Source organism: Idiotropiscis lumnitzeri, chromosome 6, assembly GCF_059441095.1.
Source record: "Idiotropiscis lumnitzeri isolate Australia: NSW breed Sydney's pygmy pipehorse chromosome 6, RoL_Ilum_1.0, whole genome shotgun sequence".
Taxonomy (NCBI): domain Eukaryota; kingdom Metazoa; phylum Chordata; class Actinopteri; order Syngnathiformes; family Syngnathidae; genus Idiotropiscis; species Idiotropiscis lumnitzeri.
This window is the reverse complement of record NC_142396.1, coordinates 7,746,263-7,760,871: the sequence shown is the minus strand read 5'-3', so window position 1 is coordinate 7,760,871 and position 14,609 is coordinate 7,746,263. Positions and strand designations below refer to the sequence as shown.

The following is a 14,609-nucleotide window of genomic DNA, read 5'->3' as shown; positions in this document are numbered from 1 at the left end:
CATCCGGGACAGACTGAATGAAATCTAAAATCGGTTAAATCAGGTTTATTACTTGGTAATGTTGAATGGCACTTCATGAGGTACACCCGTGCAATGTAATGCAGTGCTTTTTTTTTTTTAGCCAGAGATGCAAGTACACTTTTCTAAATGTCTATTTTAGCTGATTTTGAGTATCTCCTATTTGTTCTCAAATATCAAGTTTCCATAGTAATATTGATGATCATCATCAAATGGAAACTTGGGTCGGATTAAATGGAACAGTCCAAAAATGGTGCCAGCCCTACTTGGACAATTGACTCAATAGGCTACAGTCATATTGGGATACTGTTTGTCTATATGTGCTACTCCACCATTTAGGTTCAAATATCAGGTTTAACATTGTTGCGATTTGTAAAGATCATTTGTTGAGACAACTAGTATATAACACTTTGATCTCATTTGACCGTGCTGATGTGCTTCATGTTTTGGTCAGTGAGTGTATTTATATGCACTGTCTTGGGACATACAAATAATGCATTTGAAATAAATCCAGTAAGAACAAAATCAAGTAAATTGCACATTACTGACAGACAAATATTGCACTCTAAAATAATGGTATCAACAATATAAATAAAAAAAAAATGTTTCCTTTGCTCTAAAAGAAGAATATGCATCAAAACACTTCACCACTAAAAGCCATACGTATATTTTGGGTTCATCCTTAAATTGCACCCAAAAGCCCAATATTGTATCCCATTTTTTTGTGATCATCGTATACTTTCTATGATATAAACAGATGACAAATATCCAGAAGCTACGTAACTCTGGGTTAGGCTTAAGGATCAGATCATGGTTAGGAATTCTAGCTGAAGGCTATTTGGAACTTGCAGAAGCTCCAAAGCCTGCGACGACCAGCAGAAAGGAAACGTAACCGGGAATCGATAATGTGCGTCCATCATCAGCTGCGCAGCGTTGTCATGATCTTGTCGAAGTGACTGTAACAAGAAGGACATTTCAATTTTTCAGATCCAGCATCCATTATGTGACATCACTCGTTTTAAAGATGCCAGATGTGAGCTCACTTGAACTTTGCGGACAAACGACGACGCTACCCTCTTCTCAAAAGCATCGATCGGTGTGTATGAATTCAGAATCTTGACGATCTGCATGAGGATATTAAATGGATCAGTTGAGTTTGACAAACGTGAACGGAAGCGGATGGTATAGTATACCTGAACTGTGTTGAGCTCAGTGCATTTCTCTGTAATGGCCTTGACGTCGTCATCTGTGGACTTGCCGACCTGCAGCAGCCAGGCAGCCTCAGTCAACGGCTTCAGAGTGTCGATGAAATGACAATTCTGGAGATCTTTCTCCTGAAGCCACTCTTCCAGGTAGCTGATGTTACATCTGTAAGAAAATAATTGCTTTCACGCTTACAGTAGCACACAGCAGCCTGTTCTTGACAGAATTTTTATAACCTGCCTTGGAACACATTTTGATTTCTTAGCTTCCAACACAGCTTGAGACTCTGGTCTTGTTTTATCGTCTCATGTTTTTTTTTTTTTTTTAACTTTTTTTTAATTGTTTTATTGTTTCCAAATTATATTACGTTTAACTGTTGCATGTTTGTTTGAACATCACTTTATTTCATGTGTGTTTTTTCCTAAAGTTCTCTATTAGTAAAATTTTAATGTGTTCGTGGTAGGGCTGAACGATTGTAAAAATATTTTAATTGCGATTTCCATGGACAAGGAATAAAATATTCTACATTAATTCAATAAACAACATCAGATATATTTTATATAAATGTTTTTGACTTTTTGGTTCGTCTAACACTAAAATAAAGGCACACGAACTATGATTTACTATGAAAGAAAGTTAATCTACTTCAATTAGAGTTGATTATTTACTAAACACTTTGACATTCTACCAAAAATTCTACCGAACAATTTTAGGCGTAAACAGGAGCCAGTAAGTCGTAAATCGGACAGCAATAATGTGAACAAATCTGTGTTTTTTTCATTTAAATTTTTCATGTTTTACAAAAGAAATGTAAATGAGAACTGCACTACTTAATCCCTGAACTAATCTAGATATTGTATCAAGAAATTAATCAGACATATGCGGAAACAAAAAAAAATCAAGTCTACTGACCGATTTGAAGCATTTACATCCCCAAATTGCAGCCTTTGACATTTGAAAATTTTGCACAGTACATTGCAATGTGAATTTGAATTTGATTAATTATTCAGCCCTAGTTTGTGAAATCCTGAAGCAGAATTTCTGCCTAGTATGTGGAGTGCCTCGTGGTACTTTACCTTTGCGCATGTGAACAGTACAGAGCATGTTACTGGACAAACATCCAATTATGAATTCAATATAGTGCATAACTTTTTATGCATCTTCACATCCACAAACCTGATTTGCATTCCTTTCCTACAGGAACACATGTCTTTACGCAGTAGCAGGTTGTTGAGGGTAGTCGCCCCAATGTGGAAGAGCAGTTGCTTGACCACCTGTTTAATGAGATGCGGCTCCGTGCCGTGCTGTGTCATGTTCGTGTAGAAGTGAGAGAGTCGCTGGATGATGAAGGAGATGGTGTAGGTCTCTGTGTCTTGACTGTTTTTGCTAGAACGTTTAATGAAGCCTCTTGGTTTCATGCTGGAAATGCCCTGCAAGCTCTCATGCTCCAACATACCAGGAACTGCGGAGAGAAGCAGTTAGAAGTACGAATTAATGTACAGTGTTTTTTTTTTTTTTTTTTCCTTTGCTTTATTTCATACCAATCGCAGGGGTGAGCGCTCTTTCCATGGCGCCGATGAACTGGTGATAGATGCAGATGGCCAAGTCGCTGACAACCTGCTGATGGTCTGACAAATCAAAGTTCTGCAAGCAGTTGTTCAACTGTCGGGCGGTACATTGCTTGCTGAACTCCTTTTGTGAACAACAGAATATGAAATATGAGATACGAAATGAAGCAGGGCTGCTGAAATCGGAAATACGATAAACAAAAAAGTGCTCCCTACCTCTTCTCCGCTGTACTGCTTGAGACAGTTGAGCAGCTGGTACATGTTGGACAGCCAGAAGGCTAGTAAGGCCAAGTCATTCTGATGAATCTGAAACAGGAACATTCAGTTAATACTTTTATTAAGTGGCTTCTCTATATTTGTTTTGATAAGCTAACAAGATTTCGCATGACGTGTGTGGTCATGTAAATTTATGGGGAAAAGGGCATTATTAAAAGTATTGATATATGGTTTTATAAATAAATTTCAGACTATGAAAAGTCAAAATAAAAAAAAATATTATAAATAATAATAAAATATATAAAGAACTTATTTATTTTTCAAACCCAGCCCTTTTCTCCAATATTATCAACAAGGATGATTTCCGATGCTTATGAGATGCTTAGCACTTTAACTTCCAAAGCAATAATAAGCTTTCAGGTAATACATGCTAAATGCTGTTCATTTATATTTCAGTACTTCAAAAGTCAATTACACGCTTAAAACCCACCGTGGTGACTTTTTTGACAGCACTTATAGTCGCATTCATAAAGCACCGAAGTTTGTCTTCGTCGTTCATGTAGTCGGCATGGCGTATGCACATGAAGAGAATGTAAGCGGGCAGAACAGGGACCATGTTGACCGCAACACCTTTGGGCTTAAGGCCTACAAGAGAAAACAATATTATCAGATGGTGTCTTCAAGTTTCATTCACAGCTGGGTGACAAATGAATGGAAAATTAAATAATTTGTACAGTCATTTGATTGATTAGCCACTTTCAACCAGACTGATTTTTTTTTCAGTAAAGATATAAAAAGTCTATATTTTATTCATTATTTTTTCTTAAATGATTTCCATGTATTAGTAATGACTTTACATCCGCATGTTTATTTCTGTCAAGTGATTATGGCGATGAAACTCATAAATGCATCGTCTCTAAAAAAAAATATATAAAAAAAAAAAAAAAAACTCCTGAATCTGGATCTGGATCTGTTCAATGGTTGACACCTACACATGCATACACAAAGCAAAATACCTAAAATAAGGTGTTGAATGAGTCGTGATTCATCCTCTGTGTTGTACTCCAACATTCCAAGATAATGTTTGGGACTTGGTGAAGAGATTTTCTGGGCTGTGTGACACAATAAAATATTAAAGCTTTTACTTTATTCATTCCACATTAAAGCTGTAAAAAGAACAAGGTTACCTTTTTGTACTGTTTCAAGTCTTATCATTTGATTCTCTAATTGTTTAATGACTCTTTCCTTCTGGTCAAGTTGATCCTCAAAGTCCTATCAGAAAAGCAGAGTTTGGTATACACTAGTCGATGTAACATCTACAGCAGGAGTGGGCAAACTTTTTGATATGCCGGGCCACAATGGGGTCTAAGATTTGACAGAGGGGATGGAGTGTGTTGGTAAGCTCACCTCATCGGAGAAAAAAAATACATTTAATTTCAAATGAAAGTGAACAAAAGCATTACACCAATAAATATATGTCTTTGAAAACCCACAGTATTAAAACATAAAAACATTAACAAGGTTTATTCATTTATTTTTTTTCAAGTTCGGTGGGCCGGATTAAAACGTTTAACGGGCCGCATGTGGCCCCCGGGCCGTAGTTTGCCCACACCTGATCTACAGTATACGCACCAGATTTTTAGACGATAACTGGGCAGCTTCTAGTCTAAGTCTGATCTTGGCATCTCTCTCCATCTGTAGTTGCCTGGTCATGTGATCATTCTCCTCTTGAAGGTCTTTTATCTGACTTTGAAGGGTCGTCTTTACCTCCCCCAGCATCTCTGTTTGCTCCTCAAAATGCCTTGAAGGAATCAAAAGAATTAAGTCAGGATAGTGACAGGATGATCACAACATCCGACTTTGATTTGAATATTTCACCTGCACTTTGAACTCGCTTCTTCAACCTTCTTTTGAAAGGTATTTTTGATCTCGTCTGCTTTTTCTTGAAAAATACCAGAAAATAGGGAATAAAATACATGCAAAGGCGACAATTTAATTTCAAACAACCATAGCCAGAATTAAACTCACCCTCTAACTCTTTTCTCTGCTCTTCTACAAGAACTTCAAACTCACTTTTTTGTCTTTGCAGCTCTGAAATCTGAATTTTCAGATCAGGGATAATCTGACAACATACAGATCCCGTGAACAAATGGTGACACAGCAATGATTTTGCATTCATTATAAAATAATCCCTAAAGAACACTCAAACCTACGGAGTTCTCGCTGCTCATCCGGCACACCTCTTGGCGAATGTTCTCATTGATGTTATTTTTCTCCGTAAAAAAAGCATGTAAGCTGCTGTTCTCATTTTGAAGGTAATCCACTTTCAATCTCAAACCTTCTATTTGAGTCTCATAGCTTTCCTTTTGTTCCTTACGATGGTTCTCCAATGTTCTGCCAACAACAATGTCAAAAACATTTTCCTCACAATGTCTACGTGGGGAGGATGACTGCGACGGTCAGTAAACAGACCTGGTAGCTTTCTCTAAACCATTAAAGGCCGCCACAAGGTCTTCAGCTTCATATGTCTTCTCAGAATAATTGTCAGATAGCCTTCAGGGACGCAATAACAGACACTCCGATGACATGATCAAAAACAAATGAGAAAAAGGGAGAATCTCAATTACCCCAAGAGGACCTCTTCTTTAACAACGCTTCCTGCGAGTAGTTTTGAAATATCGTGCAGTTTCGCTGCAAAGAAACAGAATCGCAACAATCCATCAGTTTAATGAGCCGTTTTTGTGTTCAATTCAAGATCCTCAAATATCGGGGTTACCTCTCGCTTCTTCCGATTGTTCCTTCATCTTTCGGTCTACGGTTTGCTTTTGATTCTGCAGATTGCTGAGGTCTCTGCGGAGCTCAGGAATGATCTTGACATGCTTGGTGAGCTGGGCCACCTGATCCTGAAGGTCGGTAGTCACCTGGCCGCCATCCTCTAACTTCATCTGCAGACTGACTCTCTCGTCTTTCAGCCTCCTGAGCTCCTCTTTCAAGATTCCCAGCTCCTTCTCCTGGTCCTGTCTCTGAATCGCAAGGTTGTTCTCAGCGATTCTGATGAGACAAAATCTCATTAGTCCTGAATGACAACTGCAGTGTGTTGCCAACAAAGTAATTTTTTTTTAACCTACTTTCGAAGCCTTGCTTGAGTTTCTTTCTCCCCCAGTAGAGTCATCTTCAGTTGCTCAAACTTTTCTGTGGGACAATATCAAAAGTTTGATGCAGAGACATAAAAAGACAGACTGTCCGGAATAGATAGACCCTTGGTACCTTGTTGTTCTTTGGAGGAAGTTTCAAATGTTTTCTCTAAGGTCTGTTTCTGAATGATTAACCCCTCAATTTGACTTTGAAGATCAGCCATTTTCTGTAGTGCAAAAAGAAGATGAACCTTAAAGGGCAGAAGAGTAAATTGGGACACGGCTTCCTCGGGCAACTTGGCTCAGATTCAAATCAGTTCTAGCGTAGCTGTAGAACAACTTGCTGGGAAGGATTCAACCAACTGACCTCAGATACTTAGATCAACTACTACGGTGTCAACAGTGCAGTGCTCGAACTGATGCGGACCCGTAGACCAATTTATAACAATCCAAAATTTGTTGTTGGGGCTGTCTGAAATGTTGACATCACTTTGCCACATCTTGCCTTCAGTATACTATCAACCATGAACTTCTCGGCAGGGTTCTACCACGCCATCCAGCATTTTCGTTTCCTTCCAAAAGCAGCAGAAACTTCCGTGCATTTGTGAGTGCGTGACAGATTTAAGTCATGATGCCAACAAGCAGAAGTAGGTAGAGTGACTGGGCTGGAAGTGGTGCAGATCGTTGCTTTGCAGGAATGCAGTCAGGGCTCCGGGGACAAGCCCATTCCAATGCAATCCATCGTTTCTCAGATCCTGAAAGGATTCGTCTTAGTTGTTCGTGCCATTTGTCCAGCTCAGACTTTAAAAAGATGATCAGATAGCAAGGTTGATAAGGCTCCCGTGAATCTTGCTTGGCCTAGTACTTCACCAAAGGAGAACCTCTGTTGTTTTTGTTTGTGGTGAGCGTCGAAAGGATCGGCGATAAATTGTCTGAAACATCAATGGGAGGCTTGTGCTAGTCTCTGTGGACCAAATCGAACCAGCACACTTGGATTTAGGGCTGCCAGTCAGTGATGGGGAAGTCTTTCTTCCTTCTCAGAGGATCTTGGTCATTCTCCAAACAACAGTTGTCTTTGGTGTTTAAACAACAGGAGCCATTATGGGCGCATCATCCACTCATGTTGATATTTAATATTTGCATTTTGAGTATTGCATACGTAAAGTGCACTAAAGGAGTCGTGGAGTGCGGGGTGCACATTGCAATGCTTATGGAGGTAATATGAATATGGTTTATAGCTACATTGTATTTAAAATACATTGCAACAAGTTAAGTAGCAACTGTCACTTTTTGGATTGCTGCAACTTGTGGAAGGTTGAGGAAGGAAGCACAAAAGATGTAAGGGACCTAGGGCAAATCCTATGTCGTCCAGTCGCATTGCAGATTTTACAATAACGTCTGACTAACCAGAGAAGCATCTTCTTTGACTTTCTTCTCTCTTGCTTCCAAAGAGACCTTCTGGTTGGTTGATTTTTCCAGCTGTGTCTCCAGAGCATGTACCTTGTCCATGGCTTGAGAATGGGAGTTTGCCAAACTCGTCAGTCTTTCCACCAACCCGAGATTTTCTTTACTCTGGGATTAAGGATCAGGGGTTAGTTTACGTCTTCTCCAAGGACTGGACGACGGGCCGTGAGACAACAGTTACCTGCTCCTCATACTTCTTTCGGAGCTGCTGCACCCTGAAGGACAGCTGAACTTGTTCCACCAGGCGACGCATGGCGTTAAAACGCCGCCGAGCCAGCCATGCTCTGGCGTACTTCTGCAGCACCAACGCCTTGCGTGCTTCCAACAGCTGAGCGATGATGACGATGCCATTTAAAGCCTTTACGTTTGATTCCGTAGCTTCAAAAATACTGCCAAGTAAGCTACAATTACAGACCTGGGAAAAGGATTTACGGGCCATCCAACCTCGTGTGAAAGCTTGGATGGTGATGATGGCCAAGCGTACCGTTTGGTAGCTCTTTTGGATGCGGAAGCCTCTCCAATACCTTTGAATGACCACGGCTGACCAGCCCTGCTTCAGGTTTGCTGCGCTCACTGCTTTACTGCAATTTCACAAATGAAACAACAAGAACACAAATTAAGTGGATGTTTGACTCCTGATTGAACCGTTGCTGAAAGCCACTAACCGTACAATCCTCTCGCCACGGATGTACTGTTGTATGAGGATGGCTGCCTTCCTCAAGCGTTGGTATTTCCTTCTCTGGTTCCACCCACGGACGTGTTTCTGGATGGTAATGCAAGCCCCTCTTAGTTTGTCCAGACGCAGCTTTTCGAAATATGCGACCTGACCCGCTCGGAGGAAGATCTTTGTGCGACCAAACTTGTACTGGTTCGGGTCCTGAAGATAGAGCCAGGGAGAAAACACAACAATAAAAAAAAAACGTGATTAGTCATCATAATTGGAGAAGCAGGAAGCAAAACAGGAGAAAATAAAAGCTGTGCAATGAAGCCACCTGGATCAACCTCTGAAGCACAAATTTGCACGTCTGTTTCTTGTCATTGATACCCGCCTCCTCGTTGGTCATCAGGACGCTGTAGCGGCTGTAAAACTCTAAGTAGGTCCACCTGCAAACGAAAGTTACTCACATTGGAATTAGATTTGCAAAACATTTTTGTCAATTACTGATATGCAGGCAAAGCAAATCACCTTGACGGGTAACTTTGGGCACTAATGCGAATAGTTTCAAGCACTCCACAGGCCCTCAGCTGCTGCACCACCCTCCCGGAATCATATCTAAAAACAAACAGTCACTCATTCAGAAAAACTTCTAACAAAGAAATACAGATGTAAGGCTTTATTAGTTCTTACTCAAATGGCAGCTTTTCATCATTTGGCTTAATGCAGCGCACATAGTGAGGGGTCGTAGCGTTTAGTGTCTCCATCAGCAATGAGAGAGAGCTGCGGAACTACATTCAGAATGTGTCAACAAAAACTTCAACCAAATTGCGAAATACACTGCAGCAGGGTAAACATGTCCACCTTATCTCCAACTGAGGCCCTCAGCTGTTTATTGGCTGATTTCACAGCAGGCCTGGCCGGCTTCACCTTGACACCTTTTGTGTTCACATTCTGCCCCTCCTCGTGAAAAAATTTGGCGAGAAAGGCGAACTGATAACAGTGGCAAGAAGAGAAATAGGCTGCACTTTAAGATTTGTTTTTGTGACATATTCTTAAGTTCATAAAGCATTTGTTCAATTCAGTTTACTTGACTGGCTTTCAAAACGTCAACCAGTTCTTCATAAAGCGCATCTCGATTCTTCTCAAGAAATCCTTTGCACTGATACTCCACCTGTTAAGCAGCAAGACAAATGATAAAATCATTAAGAACACCATGGTACACTTCATTCATAAAAGTATTGGGATGACTCTTAATTAATTAATTAAAAAGACTGTTGCTTTTCTGTGCAAACCCGACTCTGGGCCAGTCCATAAAGATATTCTTGTGTGAATTTGGTGAGGAAGAACCCAACTCACATTTCGTAAAATTATTCTAATGCTGATCATGTCGTGCGATAGACGTGAATGCATTGGGCACCTTGTCTGCAAAGTGTTGAATGACAAAAGTCTCATTTGACAGCTTGGGCTTCTCAAACAAAGGATTGCTGTCCAGGTAGTTGTACAGTTTTTGGAGCCAGCTTTGATCAGTGCCTTGAGGAAACTGTAAAATAAATAGCATACTTGCAATTGAGAGCAGGTGATTAGAAAAAAATAAGCACCCATACATTCCACAAGCAGATAAGTGAAATCTTTTGTACCAAACACTCTTCATCAAGCAAGACCAGGATTCCCATTTTGGCTTCAATCAAGTCAATGACTGGCTGATTGTCATAGAAATCAATTAACGTCCATGGGATGTCTTCTTTCATGTACTCCTCCTGTTCCAGTTTGAACACATGCTGGGGAGAAAAAGAACAATCTGAATAGCTGCTCAATCCAGAGGCGTGTGCAGTGTCTTGCTAGTTTGGGTGATTGATACCAAGTTAAACTGCTGCTGAAGCTTTTCATTGGCATAGTTGATGCAAAACTGCTCAAAGCTGTTGATGTCAAACGTCTCAAAGCTGAAGGACACACAATCAAAGTTGAGATAAAGATAAATAATCAAAAGAAAGAATATCAGAAGAACACTTTTTTTCCTCCTTACCCATAAATATCCAGCACCCCTATGAAAGCATGCTGCTTTCCTGGGACCTGCAGCGCTTTGTTGATCGTGTTAATGACGCAATCGAACAAATGAGCGTAGATCCGCTTGGCAAGGGCATCTCTGGAATTCACGGCACGGTCCTTGTGCAACGGTTTCACCACCGTCTCGGCCACCAGGACAAGCTTCCGATTGCACAGCCAACGCACTAAGTCATCTGCACGCACGCCCAACAACTCGCAGACGGTGTGCAGATGTGAATTGCTGTGCTGAAAGTCAGGAAGAGATACAAAAAGTGTTCACAATTCACAGCCTTAGGTACACACAGACTCATTATGAGATCCAACACACTTTTCCAAAGATGATGATAATCAGCTCTAAGTGACACTGTTAGAAAGTTACCGTAATCATTATTTTAAATTTCACTGAGTTTGTTGTTGTGGTTGTAGTCTAGCTACTGTTTTTTTAATCCTTTGGCAATGGCACAAATGTCTTAGTCGCGTTTACACCCAATTTTACATTGCCTTATACGACATTGTGAATAAGCCTCACATTTTTTTGCTGATTTAGAATGCTATGCAGGACAAATACAGTACCTCAATAATGTCAAAATTTGGAGTGTGTAGATTTTTGTGGGGAAAACAATTACAAAATGAGTTATAGCACTTAATGTTGGTTTCTTGTGCAGCTTTTCTTTTGCCATTCTGGTATTTTTTTTATGCAATAGGGCCCTTTGCACAAGGATAGTGGATATTTTATAAAATAAAAATGGCCTCTCAAAAACTGAATATGTTAAAAGCATGTATTTAAACATATGCACAGATTTAAAATAGCATTATTTTTGTCATACACCTGGTTGGGATGTGCGCGTTCCATGCATAGCACTGACAAAAAAAAAAATATGAATTAAGTTGCCCTTTACTAAATGTGACACAAATAAATCAGGTAACTTTGCAGTTATCGCAAAAGTGCCATGTGGTTTGTTATTTTCAGTAAACAGCAAAAATAATTTGTAGTGCAACGCCAACAGCTACACATTTTAATACAAGACTTGTTGAATATCAGTAAATTGTGCAGGTGTAGAAAACAACAAGACTCACAGAAATGGATGACCTATCATCCCCAGAGCTCTTAATTTCCACATTTCCCAGATGGAGAACGGCTGCAAGAACTTTGAATACATCAAACTGAAAATCCTCCTTCAATCCTTAACAACCACAAACAGTTTGAATAAATATATAGTACTGTTGTGCAAAAAATACATTTGGCTCCATCTGAAGAATGCTTTACCCAGCAGTGAGAAGGTCTGCTGAGTCTCCTCCATGCCTTTCCTATCATCTATACCTTCAATAATGATATCGCCACCCATGCCCGTATAGTGGAACTCATCTGCACTCACTGCAGAGAAAAAAAAAAAACAATACCTCCATATCAAATATAAGGACATACAGCAATGAGATTTTGTCTCGAGCCTTCACACACTTACTCAGTTTGAGCGCCTTGAACTGCGGCAGATGTGCACAGGCGCACATTTGGTAAAATATGTGATAGTTCCGCTCGGATTCAGCCTGAAAGCAACAATGTTACACATGTGATACAGCAGGAGGATAAGCAACAAGAATATGCAGTCGTCATACCTGGAAAACAACTCTGGATTTCTCCAAGAGGTAAGTCCTCATGTTTGCACCAATTATTCGATACCTGTTGTCAAAACTGATTTCGGTGAATTTCCCAAAACGGCTGCTGTTGTCGTTCCTGATCGTCTTTGCGTTGCCAATGGCCTGAGAGAAAGTCAAGCAAGTTTGACATACCAGATCATCATCGCTGGGATGTTGACTGAACATGGCGAAGCAATTGTCACCTCTGTTATGGGATTGGATGCCAGGACTTTGTCTTCAATTTGAGTCTTGCTGCCAGATTTGCTGACGACAGCAAAGTACCTCATAGCATATCGAGCTGACACTGTTTTGCCAGCTCCAGATTCCCCGCTGATGATGATAGATTGGTTCTTGTGGTCTCTGTCCAAGACAGCAAAGATCTGTTCTTCCAAATATGATTTTTTTTTTAACCTGCAAATCCAGTTCTCCTTGGCATGGGTTTATTTATGGAAATATAAATCTTGGTTTTTAATGATGGCTCCGTAGTCTTCCATGGAGCATCCCAATAGATTAATACATCAACAAAAGTTGTCCAGGTTTTTATATTTTTCAATAGGCAACCATTCAAAAAATACCAAAATATGTAAAAATCTTATTACATGTGTTGTTGTAGCAATGCTATTATAAAAATAACTTAGTGGAGCAGTACAGTACAGTTCAGTTGTATTTAACTTTACAACTTTAAGTACAGTACAATTGCATTTAATGTTTATGTTTTTACAAATATTTAAATAAAGTTTATATTTAACTTTTATGTGCAGTACATTGTTTTGCTGAATCAATATTTAAGTAGTATTTTAGTGCGGTGTTAATGTTTTGCTTCCTGGATGTGGATAACTAGTTTTGTTGAAATTTCAAAGTTGTATTTTGAAAACTCCAACACACCAGCGCACAACCCTAGTGAAGATTTGCAGTGCAGAAATTGGAGGGACGGATGAATGGACAGACTCAAATATTCAGAGCACCAAAGCTCCAGCGATTTAAAAGTCTTGTTTTTGTCATGATATTCAATGTTTTTGTCATAATAAATGTTGTTTCTGAACAGCACAAGATATATGTAGCACAGCTTAATGCTTTTATAATATCTTTTGTAGAGTAATGATGCTTTGTAATTGCTGCAATGTTATAATGGTAGTATGAAGAGATGCGAGAGTCTGCTGAGTGTACCCACTGACAGTCTAAGTACCAAACACACAGCCCACCACTGTTAAAATATATTGTTGTTTATGGTCATCTTCACCTGGCCATCTGTTTGTAAGCCTCTTCTGCCACTGCAAATATATGAGGGTCCATATCGCCCATGTTCTGACCAGAGTATGCGTGAATGATTGCATCTCCGTAGATATGAAGCTGCTTGTAGGGATTCAAAGCCACCAGGATGATGCCTGCGGAGCGGAAGACAAGACAATTCAGGTGAGAACAACTCCACAGATCTTCCACGAGCAAGACATAGTCTCTGGGCGTACCACAGTAGGTGTAGATGATTCTGGACTCCAGAAAGCGCACTTTGAGATTGTGCAGGACTGCAGGTTCATGGAGGTAGCTAAGAGCAGTGAGGTCATTCTCCCCAACTAAGATGTCCGGGTTGCGAAGAGGAGGGAGCTCTGGTGGCGACGAGTCAACTGTGTACTTGAGCTCCTTTGACAAATAGATGGAGGTCATGTCATGTGTCTGGTTATTTTATTCAACTACAGGTGTTTTTTAACTAAGTCAATTTCACTTACAGTGCCATTTTCCAGAAGCAGTTGTAAACTATTGTCTCCATAATGGAAATCTCTTCCAATCTCTGCTGATTTCCACACATGTTCAGCATCTGGAATCCACACTCGGTTGTACTGGAGTGCAGATTGCAAAATTACACTCCAAGACACTTTTTACACGTTGATAATACCCACATGAAAGATTTTCCATTAACTTACACTTACATAAGGTTAACATATTCCATGTTGCGTGACACTAAATACATACATTTCTCAGGGCATTTTGCCTCCCAAAATGATTTACAAAGGTACCATATGTCTCTCGAGCAGTATTATAAATACATAACTTGCACCACGGCGTTAAAAAACAGCTTTCTCTTACCCGCGTGTATAGCTGAATCAACGCCATGTTTGGGCGTTATTGTTGTAAATCCTAATGTCGAAAAATGTGTTCATCATCTGTACTGTACTTCCTAAATTACCGATTTTTTTCCGTCTCCGGTTGAATTCAACTTTGACAGAAATCATAATTTAAGACAAGAATGAAATGCAGATCCGGCCGTATTTCAAAGTAATTGTACTATTTATGTTATTCATTGGAAAATCATTTTTTTCTCCATTTGATTAATCAGAGTGTGGTCGTATATATTTTGATGTGAATTCATTTATCAGTCTTAAATGCGGAATGGTTTAAAAATGAAATATGCTGTCCGGTAATATGATTTTATTTTGAAAAGGCTGCGTTGTAGACCACCGGTTTGTATCGTTTTCTCTTTGCAGGTTTGACTTTGCCGTCGTGAGTCTCTCACCTGTTGCTTCCATGACAGGAGACTCCGCCCACTTGTATTGTGACGCAGTCGCTAGTTTGTACAAGGATCCAAAGTGGAGGAATCCGGATACAAATACCACAAAACTACTTGGGAGATTAACCGAAAGTAACAGGAAGCATTACATAATTTGTCGCGTTCAA

The 14,609-nt window shown here is 39.9% G+C and overlaps 1 protein-coding gene across 1 annotated transcript; it reads right to left on the bottom strand.

Annotated features, from left to right (window-relative positions):
- Positions 1–30: 30 nt before the first annotated feature.
- myo5c (myosin VC) lies at positions 31–14,150 on the bottom strand. The gene is made up of 40 exons (XM_088298493.1): positions 14,022–14,150; positions 13,664–13,774; positions 13,406–13,577; positions 13,180–13,324; positions 12,143–12,299; positions 11,919–12,062; positions 11,768–11,849; positions 11,572–11,679; positions 11,382–11,488; positions 10,285–10,550; positions 10,120–10,201; positions 9,899–10,039; positions 9,679–9,801; positions 9,349–9,432; positions 9,123–9,251; positions 8,952–9,049; positions 8,790–8,876; positions 8,596–8,707; positions 8,269–8,480; positions 8,019–8,184; positions 7,785–7,931; positions 7,547–7,711; positions 6,273–6,366; positions 6,134–6,197; positions 5,782–6,056; positions 5,633–5,696; positions 5,478–5,558; positions 5,219–5,399; positions 5,034–5,127; positions 4,884–4,947; positions 4,638–4,806; positions 4,193–4,277; positions 4,022–4,117; positions 3,496–3,650; positions 3,006–3,095; positions 2,763–2,913; positions 2,398–2,683; positions 1,212–1,386; positions 1,062–1,142; positions 31–974 (listed from the first exon to the last, which is right to left on the bottom strand). The coding sequence occupies exons 1-40, from the start codon at positions 14,046–14,048 to the stop codon at positions 822–824; spliced, it is 5,223 nt and encodes a 1,740-aa protein (XP_088154619.1). The 5' UTR covers positions 14,049–14,150; the 3' UTR covers positions 31–821.
- Between the last annotated feature and the right edge of the window lie 459 nt (positions 14,151–14,609).